At 33.4% G+C, this 15,188-nt stretch overlaps 1 protein-coding gene across 1 annotated transcript; it reads right to left on the bottom strand.

Moving 5' to 3' along the window:
• Positions 1 to 885: 885 nt before the first annotated feature.
• LOC140448958 (uncharacterized) lies at positions 886 to 8,645 on the bottom strand. Its single transcript, XM_072542097.1, has 2 exons — positions 8,005 to 8,645; positions 886 to 937 (listed from the first exon to the last, which is right to left on the bottom strand). Exons 1-2 carry the CDS (start codon positions 8,643 to 8,645, stop codon positions 886 to 888), a joined length of 693 nt encoding a protein of 230 aa, XP_072398198.1.
• Positions 8,646 to 15,188: the final 6,543 nt, after the last annotated feature.

Raw genomic sequence — 15,188 nt, 5'->3', positions numbered from 1 at the left:
TAATAAAAATCGATAATAGAAGAAAAACTCAAATTAAAAAAAAAGTGGCTATATATGACAGATTAAATCATATACATCACAAATACTAAATCTTGCCCAACACAGCAAAGAGAAGTACGAAAAATATCAGGTATGAGGAGTGGTATTTGTTAATCTTAATGCCGCTTACGACACCTTAAATTATAGGGTATTTCTCCAAAATCTATGTAATATCCCCTGAGGTAATAAACTCACTTGTATTATCCGCGTATGCCTACAAAACAGAAAATTTTTCGTATCACTCAATGGTAAGAATAGCAGATGGAGAACGTAGAATAACTGTCTCTTTGGGGTCCTGTAATGGCACCTACTCTGTATAACATTTACACAACTCATACCAGTAAATACTAGGACTTTTATTATGTAGACGATACATTATCTATTGTTGCACAGCCAAAAACTTTTGTTGGTGAAGTGGAGAAAAATCTAAATCATACCTAAAAATAGATTATAACTCAATTTTAAGCCAAACCCCGAAAAAAGTCAGGTGTGCTCCTTCAATGTCCCTAACAGAGACACTTTCACAAATCTGAATATATACCTGAACCAATAGTGTCATGAAATCCTTAAACTCTGGACTTGCTATAAATAACTTGAAGATAGTTTCTATCACACTTTGTCATTCACAGTACTTTTTTTAAAATCAAATGCCAAACTAGAACCAGAAAATAATATTCTCTGCAAACTTGTCAGCTAAAAATGTGAAGCACATCCTTCCAGCCTTAAAACGTAGACGCTTGAACTCTATGCTTCTGCTGCCTAATATACTTTGATAGTATAAGTGACACCAACACATACTTAACACGTAGATTTAGTTATAAATTAGTCAGCCAAATTCAGCAAATATTAAGACTCACATCCACACATAAGCTCTATAATATCGTAGCTATCAATCCACCTAATATCCGAAGATAATTAGCTAGAGAGCAAAAGAAACAAAGTCCAGATTCGTAACATCCACTCCACGAATATCAGCCCATTTTATGACAAAAATCAAGAAAAAAATGGCTATATCAACAAATCTGCAAGATATACAAACAAAAATAAGCTGCTCCTCGCCATCTGATCCCTCGAAAGGAACTTCCCTATGGTAGTTATCTTTCTTAAATCTGCCAGGAGGACTCTGGCCTGCAAACACCGGTTAACTTGTGTGCATGTGGGGTGGTACAAGACTTATTACACTTTCTTAGTAAACTTTACCATTCGAATCGCTCTTTTCTGAAGGGACAAGGTTTATTTATGTGAACTGAACATGTAAAGTACAGTCAGTAAGCTATTACTTATAAAGATCATTGCAAATTTGACACTAACTCCACTTATATTGATTACATATTACCCCTAAATAGGAGATAAAACATTCAGAAATATGTACTATTGGTGAAGTTGTATAATTCGTGTTAGATAAATTAATCAGTCTTCCCTTTTTTGTGCACTACTACCCATTTTAACAAAAAATATCTATTTTAGCACTTAAATATTTATTTTGAGATAACCTTCTATCCAGAATTATATGTAGTACACAGATAAAAAAATAAAATAATAAAATAAAAGAAATAAAATAATAAAAAGCTGTATATAAGATATCATGAAACAATGGATGAAATAAAAGAAGTTCTTATTAACCGGATTCTTAAATAAAACGTATAAAGACATACTCACGTTAACAAAATACATTAGATAATTTTCGCATATGAAAAAACACATCCAACTTGGTAATGAAATCCTTTTGTATCTATAAATCTATTTTTAGAAAAGCACGTACCTACTAAAAACAGGTATTTGGTAGTACACATATCTGTTACATACTGTAATGCGTATGAATGATAACAAAAGTAAGGAGTCCATATGAACCGTTTAGAATATCCGCTGGAAATAAACGGCTTAATCCCATAGTTGCCAAACTATCAGAGCTTACTTAAACCGATATACTTATGGTTCCAATATACACGGAAAAAGATCTGAACGACCCCTATAATATATACACGTGAACTAAGCGATATACATTCATGATACAGGGGTAATTAGGGGCTCCACAAAATTTTTAAAAATTATGAAACTATACATGTTGACGAATCGACAGAGCCAATATTATGGAATGGTCAAGTGAGCTCCGTATATCGGTGGCCACTTGACCATGGAGCTCACTTGAACCTGAATTTTAACATGGGCGGAGTCCACTTTATGCCGTTGATATATATATATATATATATATATATATACATACATATAGGTATATATATATATATATATACATACATATAGGTATATATATATATATATTTATATATATATATATTTATATATAGATATTTATATATATATATATATATATATATATATATATATTTATATATATATATATATATATATATATATATATATATATATATATATATATATATATATATATATATATTGAAATGATATTGTTTAAAAAATTAATTTATAAGTTATATACTACATAATATTAGATATAAAAAAGTATTTGATTATTTTAAATAAGTTATATACTAGAGAATTTGATAAAAATATATTTATGTGAGGGCAATTTTTAAGAAATTAGCATATAATAATTGTAAAAAGTTGTATTTTAATGTTGTAAATATATTTAAGTGAGCCATGTGCATAGGCAACCAACTATACTCTCCAAGTGACATTTTAGAAAATGATTGGGAATATAAAGTGGGGTTATAATAATAATGTTAGTTTAAAATGTTTAATTTATATATATTTAATGATTTAAATGTTTATTCTGATCTGAAAAGCCTAAATGTCAACAAAATTATCAATAGAACATTAACGAATTCTCCAGAATGCAGAATTTGACCATTGTTTACGGTCGAACATTCTCGAAATAATGGTTATGTCTGTGGAACGAACATATAGGTACTTTTTTCGAGAACATCCATATAGAAGTAATAGAACAAATGGAACATGATTTATTGCCAGATGATTCTAGAACAGAAAAAAAGATATAAATACCCGGTGATTTGGATTAGAAGGGATCAGTTATGAGTTACAGTTACTATGAAGCCAGTTTATTATGAAAGTTAGTAGAAGATAGACACATTTAGTTAGTGAAGTCAATTGTTCACAGTTTTAGTAAGTCAGTCAAGCAGTTTAGTAAGAAAGTCCGTCCAGTCCATTCAATTAGTCAATCAGTTACAAATAGTCCAATTGTTTAATATAGTGAGTTAAATGAAGATTAAAAATTATGCATATATTTTAATGCACATTTATAATGAGACACAAATAATTATTGAAGATTAAAAAAGTATATTAGAAGAATATTGTAAGAAATTAAAATTATATTATGATTGGAGATTAGTATAAATCAACTTATAATAATTGGATATTGGTATATTGAAAAGAAGAATAAATATAAATGCTGTTTTGCTGGTTTGCTTGGTGGTTTATAAATGCTGGTGAAGAAAAATATATCTTAAATTGGTAGAAGCTGATAATTGGAAAAAGTAATTTCACAAAAACAAGGATAACCGAAGTACGAAGACATTCAGTGGTGATTAGAATCTATATAGTGGAAAACAGTTCATTTAGGCATTCAGTGAAAGAAAGGTACAAAATTTTGTTAATATAATTTAGTTAGTGTCATAACAGTTTCAATTTTTAAGATAGCTTGTTTAACTTTTACATTGTCTATAGAATTTAATTAGTTTTATAAGAATATCAATTTAAAGATAGTTTATTTTAAATTTACATTGGCTAGGTTAGATATATATGTGTGTTTCATAATAGTTATAATAAAGATAATTTAAAAAAGTACTTACAAACTAATTCTTTGAGAACCGCGATAAAAACCCTATATATTATATTATTAAAAATACTCATTGCTCATCATTCAAACAAACAATACATCATAACAATATATATATATATATATATATATATATATATATATATATATATATCATCATCATCATTTTGGCTTTACAACCCTGTGTGGGTCCTAGCCTCCCCAAGAATTTTTCTCCAGTCGTCCCTATCCATCGCCTTCCTCCGCCAAGCACGTATTTCCATATTTCTCCTATCTTGGTCTATGTTATCTAGGAATCTTGTGCTGGGTCTTCCTCTTCTTCTTTGACCAATAGGTCTATTAAGGAGCGTTTTTCTAGCTGGGTCGGTTTGCTCCATCCGCATTACATGGCCTACCCACCTCAGACGTCCTATCTTTATGTGTTTTAAGATATCTGGTTCCTGGTATATCCTATAGAGTTCGAAGTTGTATCGTCTTCTCCAGACACCATTTTCATTTACCGCTCCATAGATGCGCCTTAGTATTTTTCTTTCGAAACATCCTAACATGTTTTCATTGCTTTTTGTTAAAGTCCAGGTTTCTGAACCATATGTTAGGACTGGGCGTATTATTGTTTTGTAGAGTTTTACTTTTGTATTTCTTGATATAACTGTAGATTTAAAAAGGAGATTAAGCCCAAAATAGCATCTATTAGCCGTGCAAATTCTGCGGTTTATCTCTGCGGTAGTGTCATTTTCAGTATTGACGAGCGTTCCCAGGTATACAAATTCGTTAACTTCTTCGATGACGTCATTTTCTATAACAAGTGGCCGTAGTGTTTGTGGTTGCGTACCTATTTTCATGTATTTTGTTTTGTTGGTGTTTATTATTAAACCCATTTTTGTAGCCGCTTCCTTTAATGCTACGTACGCCTCTCGTGCTGCGTTTTCCGTTCTCCCAACAATATTGATATCATCAGCATATGCTAAGATTTGCAGAGATTTGTTATATATTGAAGTAGCCAGTTATTTGTTTTAAAAGGTTCAGAGAGTTCCCCCTGGATTCGTACTTTGCATTCAACTTTTTCAAGGGTTAGTTTGGTTAAACTTACCAACTGATTTGGTACTCCTAGGTCTATCATTGCTCTAAACAATTCTCTTCTATTTACAGAGTCGTAGGCTGCCTTGTAGTCTATAAATATGTGGTGCGTGTCTACACCGTATTCCAGTGTTTTCTCTAGAATTTGTCTTAGGGTTGAAATCTGATGAATTGTTGATTTACCACCTCTGAAACCAGCCTGGTATTGTCCTATTATTCGCTCTGCATATGGTGCCATACGATGGCATAGTATATTGGAGAATATTTTATACGCTGCATTTAGGAGCGTAATTCCTCGATAGTTAGAGCATTCAAAGATGTCACCCTTTTTGTGTATGGTGCAAAGTATTCCAATATTCCAATCATTGGGAAGGGACTTCTGTATCCATATTTCTTTTATAAGCTGCTGTAGGGCTATTATGATATCGTGGCCACCTTCTTTATATAATTCCGCTGGGAGATTATCTATTCCGGGTGATTTGTTTCTGGCTAGTTTGTTTACAGCGTCTTTAACTTCCAGGATCGTTGGTGGATCCTCCTCCCTCTCGTCTGCTCCGCTTACCTCGCAGCTTTCGTCTTCTGGGTTTTCTTCTTCCTCTATATTAAGTATCTGGTTAAAATATTCCGTCCATCGGTTTAGTACGTCTGTTCTTGTTGTTAAGAGATCGCCATTTAAACTTCTACATTGATTTGTGTTTGCCTTAAATTCTTTTCTGTTGATGTTAACTTTCTTATAGAATGTTCTGAATTCTTTCTCTCTGTTGAGGTTTTCTATATATTGAAGTTCCTTTTTTAAGTGGTTTCGTTTCTTCATTCTGTGTATTTTCTTTTCTTCTCTTCTCTTTGTCTGGTGATTCTCTATACTTGTTCTAGTTCGGCGGGTAAGCATTTTTGCATAGGCTTCATTTTTTTTCTGTGTTGCGTCTTTGCATTCATCGTCAAACCAGTGATTTTTTCGGGTACAAGTTTCTGTTCCTATTTCATCTTGTGCTGCTGACTCAATATCTTCCCTTATCCTGTTCCAGAATGAGTCTATATTTCTCTGGTCTTCTTCGCCTAGACTTTGATTCCTTAACCTATTGGTAACATTTTCCCAGTACTGTTTTGCAACAGTTGCATCTCTCAGCTTCTGTACATTCCATTTCTTTCTATTTATTTCTTTTTCTTTGTTGGAGTTTGAAATTCTAGCCCTTAGTGTTGAGATCACTAAACAATGGTCTGAGTCTATGTTTGCGCCTCTATAACTTCTGCAGTTTATTATGTCCGTTCCGTGTCTTGAATCTATTAAGATGTGATCAATCTGACTAGTTGTTCTTAAATCAGGGGAGGTCCAGGTTACCTTGTGTATATTCTTGTGTTCAAAATAGGTGCTAGCGACGGTCATGTTCAGTGCTGCTGCTAAGTTTATCAGTCGTAATCCATTATCGCTACTGATGTTGTGTAGGCTATGCCTTCCTATAGTCGGCATAAAAACATGCTCTCGTCCTATTCTTGCATTCATGTCACCTAGCACTATTTTAATGTCATTTTTGGGGCATCTTCTGTAGGCTTGTTCTAGGTCTTCGAAAAACTGTTCTTTAATGTCTTCTAATTTGTCGTCGGTCGGGGCATGTGCATTAATTAAGCTGTAAAAAAAGAATTTACCTTTTAAGCGTAAATAGCACATTCTTTGACTGTAGGCTTTAAAATCAATAACTAGGCCTTTTGTTCTTTGGTTTACTATAAATCCCACTCCATCTATGTGTTGGTTTTCATTGCAGCTGTAATATATGGAGTGGGTTCTCTTATCAAGAATGCCTGTTCCCGTCCATCGCATTTCCTGCAGTGCCAAAACATCTACTCTGTACATGTTCACTATGTCTAGTAGAGATGCGAGTGCTCCAGCTCGGTACAGGGTTCGGGTGTTCCATGTTCCTAATCTTAATTCCATTTTTCGTTTGCAGTGTCGTCGTCGTAAGTTCCGTCCGGCTAATATATATATATATATATATATATATATATATATATATATATATATATTTATATATATATAGATATATATTTAAATACTCTCGTTTAAATACTCTCTCGGCGGCGCGTGGGCTCTTGTGATTGGTCCTGCCTGTGTGCGAGTGGGCGGGGCCTTGTCTGGCGGTCTCGCTGTTTGTTTTTTCTGTGTGTTAACTGAAGTTGAATTTTTTTGGACGGTTCTTTGCAGAGCTGGTTTCCATGTTGTTGGAAGTCTTTGGGCATCATCTCGAGTGTTTAGGTTATTTGGATATGTTTCTATTTCTATGGCTTCCCTGATTATTCGCTTGGTTTTGTGTTCGATGTTCGCTAGCATTGTTGTCTGTTCTAGATCGATTGTGTGTCCTGTTGTTAGGGCATGTTGTGTAAGGGAAGATGTCTTTTCTTGCTTTGCAATAGCGTTTCGATGTTCTTCTTGTCTTACTTGAATTCTTTGATTAGTCTGTCCGATGTAGGATTTGTCGCAGTCTCCACAGGGAATCTTGTACACTCCTTGGTTTTCTAGTGGGATTTTGGTTTTTGCGGAGTTAAGCATATTAGAAATTTTCTTATCCGTGTTGAATATTGTCTCTATTTTATGTTTTCTTAGGACTCTACTGATTTTTTCCGTAGTGCCCTTCACGTACGGTAAAATCGTCTTAGCAATAGGTTTTTCTTTTTCTTCTGTTGATTCTTTGCTTTTTCCTCCTTGTGATTTTTGTGCCTTTTCAATTGTGTACGTGGTGAAGCCATTTTTTCTTAATGCTGTTTTGACCGTTTTCATTTCTTTGTTCCTGTGTTCTTCATCTGTTAATCTTTCTGATCTTATAGTCAGGGTTTTGATGACTGACTGCAGTTGTGCAGGATGGTGGTGTGAGTCAGCGTGTAGATATCTGTCGGTGTGTGTTGGTTTTCTGTATATCGTGTATCCTAAAGTTCCATCTGTTTTCTTTATTATTAAAACATCCAAAAACGGTAGCTGTTGGTCTTTCTCTAGTTCCATAGTAAACTGAATTTTGGGGTGGATGGTATTAATGTGATTTAGGAATGTATTTAGTTTTTCTTCCCCATGTGTCCAGATAATGAAGGTGTCGTCCACGTATCTCAACCATAGTTTCGGTTTATACTCTGCCGTTGTTATTGCTCGTATTTCTATTTCTTGCATAAACAGATTTGCTATCACCGGTGACAGTGGTGAACCCATGGGTGCTCCCTCGACTTGTTTGTACCTTTGGTCTTTGTATATGAAATATGTGTTGTTCAGGCAGTGTCTCGTTAGGTTTACTGTATCCGGTGGTATTGGGTATTTTTTTCCTATAATCTCTAACGATTCTTCTACTGGGGCGTTAGTAAAAAGTGACACCACGTCAAAACTCACTAGCAAATGTCCCGGGTCAAGAGTCACGTCCTTTATACGCTCGATGAAGTGGCCTGCGTTCTTGACGTAAGAATCCGCTTCCTCTGCGTACGGTTGTAACTGATTGGCTAAGAACTTTGCGAGCGGCTGTGTGGGTGATCCGATTGAACTAACTATTGGTCGTAGTGGCATCCCAACTTTATGAACTTTTGGTAAACCGTAGAGCTTAGGGCACCTAGATGATTTTTCGCGTGGAATCAGCTTGGGCTGATCCTCCTTTTTTATGTTTGAAACTTTGATCTTGGCCTTCGTTGTTTTTTCTAGATACGTTGTTGGATCTGTGGCAATTTTTTCGTATGCTGTGTCGTTTAGAAGATCTGTTAATTTTTTGTCATAGTCATCTATATTCATTACTACAGGCCACTTCATCGAGCGTATAAAGGACGTGACTCTTGACCCGGGACATTTGCTAGTGAGTTTTGACGTGGTGTCACTTTTTACTAACGTCCCAGTAGAATAGTTCAGTCAAATAATTTGAATGAAAGAAAACTTTAAGACATTCTAAAGATAAAATCAAATATAAGCATACGAACTAAGATTCCAAGTTTTAAGGAGTTAATTTTTTGTGAATAAATTATATTTTTTATATGGTAAATTTTTTAGTAGATATTATTATAAAGCAGATCAATAGATAGTTTGTTCATTAAAATTAAATTTAGAGTATAGGAGTTTGTTGGGAAAGATAATTGCCCACAAAAAGTTATTTATTAACATTCACCGTATTGCTTATTGAAATAAATAATAATTTGTGTGCATATTTATGTTGTTTTAATGTTAGTTCCGTTTCCTGTTTTATCCCGATTATGAGCAACTAGGAGATACTAAACCCACTAGAAGAGATATATAAAGTAAACTGATTAAAGTAAAATTAAAAAGGCACCCTGAGAATTTTAATAGTAATTGAATTGTATGACTCTGCATAAATTAGTGAACTAATTAATTAAATAATTGGATTAATTAAATTAGTCTTAATCAATAATAAGACATCATAAAGCAGATCACAACAGCATGGCGAGCCAACGTGGGGCTTAAAAGTATCTCTAGTTGTGAATTTGAAGGATCAGAAACGGAAAACAGGTGATTGAGAGAATTTATTTGCCCGTCGGAAAGAATTTGATATATTTATTTGAAAATTTATGAAATTATTTGAGTTAATTTATCTAGGTACAATTTTACATTTATTCTATTTTTGATTGATATAATTTTTTGATGAATTTAAAATTTATGTGATAAATTGATAATATCTGGGGGAGAAATATTTGTCGTGTTCTGCAACATAGAGAGTGTTGTAAAATTTCACATTTGGCGGGGACAAAAAAACAGTAACAAAAAGAAACAACATGTCGACCACAAGGAGTCAAAGCAAAACGCAAGAAAGGAAAGAGGATAAGATAGAAGAGGAAACAATTATTGATGAAGGATCGGATAATGAAGGAAATGCGACAATAATGGAGGAAAGAAAAGAAACAGGGATGCTGGAAAAATTATTAGCAATGATGCAAATACAGACACAAACAATGAATGAAACATCAAAGAAAATGGATAGAAATCAACAAGAAACATCACAAACAATGGAAGAAAACCAACGGGAAACAAGGCTAGCAATAGAACTAAATAATAGAAATATAGAGCAGCGTTTGGAAAACTATGAACAAAAATTAGAAGAAAATGATAGAAAAATGGAAAAGCGTTTGGACAAATATGAAAATGAGGTAAAAGTCTGTTTAGAAAAAGTCAGAGAGGAAACTAGAGATGCAGAGAGAAGAAATAGAAACTAAAATGAAAGATATTAAGACTGTACAGAAAAAGGAATTAGAACAGTTAGAAACAAAATTTGAAATGGCTTTACAAGAAGACAAGAAAGAAATAGAAAAACAAATTGAGGATATCAGAAAACAACGAGAGATGGGAGACAGGAGAGAAGTACTCATCCAAAGTCCGGGTGACATAAAAATACAATTTGGCGGGGACGTAAAAAAATTACACCCGGTAATTTTCATCAACAATTTAAAAAAGAAATTACGACATATCGGTAATTTCGAAACAGCAAAGGAAACGATAAGGAACCATCTTAAAGATGAGGCAAGTTTATGGTTTGATAGCAAAGAAGAAGAATTACAAAATTGGCAAACATTTGAACAAAAATTTCTGAATTATTTCTGGGGGAAAATACAACAGATAGAGATAAACAAGGAATTACAAAATGGGAGATACCAGGATAGTATGGGTATATCAGAAAAAACATATGCCTTACAACTATACAACAATGCAAGACACTTACATTACAACTATTCGTCCGAACAGCTAGTGGAACTAATAGCCAGACATTTTGAAGATACCTTAGAAGATCACATAACTCTACAAAACTACAAAGATATTGACAGTTTATGTCAATTCTTACAAATACGAGAAGCAAAATTAAGAGAAAGAAAAATGAGGAGAACGCAAGAAAATTATAGACAACGAGAAAATCAAGACTATAGAGATAGAGGACAAAACTTTAGGAGAGAAAACACGAGAAGAGAATTTGTCCCGAGGAGGGAAAACGAAAGTAGAGACAACGGAAGAGTAAACTATGAACAAAGAAATCGGCAATGGAACGAAAACAGATATCGAGAGAACCAGAATAGAAACAACACTCGCACATATCAGGAAAACCGAAATAATAATAGAACGAATGAACCGGAAAATCGCGGAAACCGATACGGGTCCGAGAGACCAAGAGAAAATAGAAGATCGGTCAACAACACACACATAGAAGAATGTGAGGATGAGGGACAAAGCGACAGAAGTAGAAGCGAACAAGAACAGCAAGCGTCTTTTCACGAAGGCGCTTACTAAAGACAAAGAAACAAACAGGAATTTTTTGTCACCCGAAGGAATTTATTAAATTGGCGGAAAATAAGGACAAAACAAGTGGAGCAAATCTGAAATTTGTGGATGGTTTTATCAACGAGACACCGATTAAAATTATGATTGATACTGGATCGGAAATTACACTGATCAACAGAAAACTAATAGAGGAAGTTAATTTAACGAATTTGATTTACAACGGACTTTGGCAACGATAAATGAAGGAATACGAATAAAAGTACGATTGGATAAGAAATTTTATGCACTACAATGTGTTGTGATGCCAAACATGTTGCATGATATGATCGTAGGAGTGGATGAGTTGGCAGAAAAACATGTGGTGATAGATTTCAAAAATAACACGATCAAAATCACAGAGGAAAAAGAAGAAGAACAGGACAGTAAGGAAATGGAAAAGGAAAATGAGAAACGGAAAATTGATTTAGATAAAGAACAAACGGTGGAAATGAATTTGGCAATGAAGCAAGGACAGAGAACAAAGAGGAGATTGGCAAAAGAAAGTGAAAAGTGGGTGTCCTCAAAAGAAGAGATGAGCCCAGAAGAAGAAAAAGAAGAAAGATTAACAAAAGAAGACGAAAGAGGTACAATTGAAACAGTGGTATTTGAAGAGGTATGCGAAATGGAGCAGGCAGAATACAAGATAAATATGTGCAAAGAAATTGAGGAAAAAGAAAGAAAATTGATGTGTGGAGAAGAAAAGGAAAAGGAATTGCGTGTAATATTGAGAAAGTATGAAGATTTAATAAATGAAGAAAACAGAGTAGCCAAAAAGTATGAACATTCATTTGAGGTTAAAGACTTAGGAAATTTTCGATCGAAAACTTATCCGATCCCATATAAATACCGACAGGAGGTGAAAGGAGAAATTAAAAAAATGTTAGAAGATCAAATCATAGAGAGATGTGACTCGCCGTACATCAACCCAATCGTGATTGTGAAAAAAAGCAGTGGAGAATTGAGGCTCTGTTTGGATGCCCGGAATATAAATCAACACACGGTATCTCAATATGAATCACCTCTCAACATCGAAGCTATTTTTGGGAGAATTACGGGAACACACATGTTTTCTAAAATTGATTTGAAACATAGCATTTGGTTAATACCGTTAGCAGAGAGATGTAGAAATTATACCGCTTTCTCAATCGATGGTATTGTATACCGTTTTAAAGTAGTACCTTTTGGATTACAAAGTGCGTGTGCAGCATTGGTAAGAGCTCTCCATACAATATTAAATAAATATGAAGATTTTATAGTGCACTACATCGACGACTTACTCATTTTTTCACCAGATACATCAAGTCATTTGAAACACATAAAGATTATTTTGGGAGAATTGGACAAGGCCGGATTAAAACTGAATATTGAAAAATGTCAATTTTTTCAAAAAGAAGTGATATATTTGGGATTTAAATTGGACACACAAACAGTTAGTTTAGCCGAGGACCGGGTAAAACTCATAGATGAATACCCAAGACCAACGAATTTAAAAACATTGAGAGGTTTTCTCGGGACGATAAACTATTTTAAAAAACTAATTCCTGATTTAAGCCAGAAGGAAATTCCTCTGATCAAATTATTGAAGAAGGGTGTTAAATGGAATTGGAAAGAAGAACAAGAGAAAGCTTTTCAAATTTTAAAAGAGGAATTCTCGAAAGGAACGAAAATATATCATCCCATGTACAATTTGCCTTTCCGTTAAGAATTGCCTAAATCGTTAAAATAAGCGAAGACATTGTTTCCGTGACGGACTAGTTTTTCCTTGAAGGACTAAGTGAATAGTGAAAGGACAATGGAATTCGTGTAATTATATATTTAAGGAATAAACTTTGTAATTGTATTTTGCGGTGGACATTTTTCGAAAGTAAATAAGAATTAGATTTAGATATGAGATAACAAGAATTTGGAAGCTTATTTCGGTTGAAAAAGGCAAAATTGTTAATGGTTTCTGAAAAGTAATTTGAGTGAAATTAGTTTATTTGTTTTAAATATTATGTTGGAAATTTTCTGAATCGAAAATTAGTGGGAAAGATGAATGCTTATGATTGGTTAAAAAGGAATGATGGGGGATGAGAGAGTTTGAGAAGGTTGTCTGGGGAGATTGAAAAGATGATTATGTTACCGGCAGACCAGAAGAGAAGACGTGTTTTTTTTGTGTAGTCAATCGGAGTAGGAGTGTTTTTCGTTTGTTAGTGAAACAGGTGGAAGCTGAGAGCAGATCAAAACGAGAAGATTAATACCTCTTTTTGAGTCTGTATAGTCCACGAGATCTAATTGAGAAAAAAAGGAGAATTTGTGAATAAAGAGTACCGGTCAAAAGAGGCTTGGGCTTGTGTTTTCGGAGGAGTAGTTTGCTGGTATGCGGTTTTGGAGCGATGCTGAGAACGGGAAAGATTTGATGGTAGCCGGACATAATCAATCAAGGAAGGAACTGTGGTTTGATCGAGAGGAGACATCATTGGTGTAAAAAAATTAAAGGTCAGTCAAATAATTTGAATGAAAGAAAACTTTAAGACATTCTAAAGATAAAATCAAATATAAGCATACGAACTAAGATTCCAAGTTTTAAAGAGTTATTTTTTTGTGATATATATATATATATATATATATATATATATATATATATATATATATATATATATATATATATATATATATATATATATATTGTTGTGATCTGCTTTATGATGTCTTATTATTGATTAAGACTAATTTAATTAATCCAATTATTTAATTAATTAGTTCACTAATTTATGCAGAGTCATACAATTCAATTACTAGTAAAAATTCTCAGGGTCCTTTTTTAATTTTACTTTAATCAGTTTACTTTATATATCTCTTCTAGTGGGTTCAGTATCTCGTAGTTGCTCATAATCGGGATAAAACCGGAAACGGAACTAACATTAAAACAACATAAATATGCACACAAATTATTAGTTATTTCAATAAGCAATGCGGTGAATGTTAATAAATAACTTTTTGTGGGCAATTATCTTTCCCAACAAACTCCTATACTCTAAATTTAATTTTAATTTACAAACTATCTATTGATCTGCTTTATAATAATATCTACAAAAAAATTTACCATATAAAAAATATAATTTATTCACAAAAAAATAACTCTTTAAAACTTCGTATGCTAGTTCGTATGCTTATATTTGATTTTATCTTTAGAATGTCTTAAAGTTTTCTTTCATTCAAATTATTTGTCTGACCTTTATTTTTTTACACCAATGATGTCTCCTCTCGATCAAACCACAGTTCCTTCCTTGATTGATTATGTCCGGCTACCATCAAATCTTTCCCGTTCTCAGCATCGATCCAAACCGCATACCAGCAAACTACTCCTCCGAAAACACAAGCCCAAGCCTCTTTTGACCGGGACTCTTTATTCACAAATTCTCCTTTCTTTCTCAATTAGATCTCGTGGACTATGCAGACTCAAAAGAGGTATTAATCTTCTCATTTTTGATCTGCTCTCAGCTTCCACCTTTTTCACTAACAAACGAAAAACACTCCTACTCCGATTGACTACACAAAAAAAACACGTCTTCTCTTCTGGTCTGCCGGTAACATAATAATCTTTTCAATCTCCCCAGACAACCTTCTCAAACTCTCTCATCCCCCATCATTCCTTTTTAACCAATCATAAGCATTCATCTTTCCCACTAATTTTCGATTCAGAAAATTTCCAACATAATATTTAAAACAAATAAACTAATTTCACTCAAATTACTTTTCAGAAACCATTAACAATTTTGCCTTTTTCAACCGAAATAAGCTTCCAAATTCTTGTTATCTCATATCTAAATCTAATTCTTATTTACTTTCGAAAAATGTCCACCGCAAAATACAATTACAAAGTTTATTCCTTAAATATATAATTACACGAATTCCATTGTCCTTTCACTATTCACTTAGTCCTTCAAGGAAAAACTAGTCCGTCACGGAAACAATGTCTTTTCTTATTCTAACGATTACAAATAAGTACAGGGTTGTATTTTAACTTATATGCCCGCGGTA

Source organism: Diabrotica undecimpunctata, chromosome 8 (genome assembly GCF_040954645.1).
Source record: "Diabrotica undecimpunctata isolate CICGRU chromosome 8, icDiaUnde3, whole genome shotgun sequence".
In the NCBI taxonomy this organism is placed as follows: domain Eukaryota; kingdom Metazoa; phylum Arthropoda; class Insecta; order Coleoptera; family Chrysomelidae; genus Diabrotica; species Diabrotica undecimpunctata.
The sequence above is the reverse complement of the archived record's forward strand: the minus strand, read 5'-3'. Positions and strand labels throughout refer to the sequence as shown.

Bases quoted from the DNA above. Each gene is read 5' to 3' on its own strand.
- LOC140448958 (XM_072542097.1), bottom strand. From the start codon at position 8,645: ATGAATATAGATGACTATGACAAAAAATTAACAGATCTTCTAAACGAC. The intron at 938-8,004 runs GTATAAACCGAA...TTCGGATATTAG, and splicing joins CGAGCAATAACAACGGCAGA to GTGGATTGATAGCTACGATA.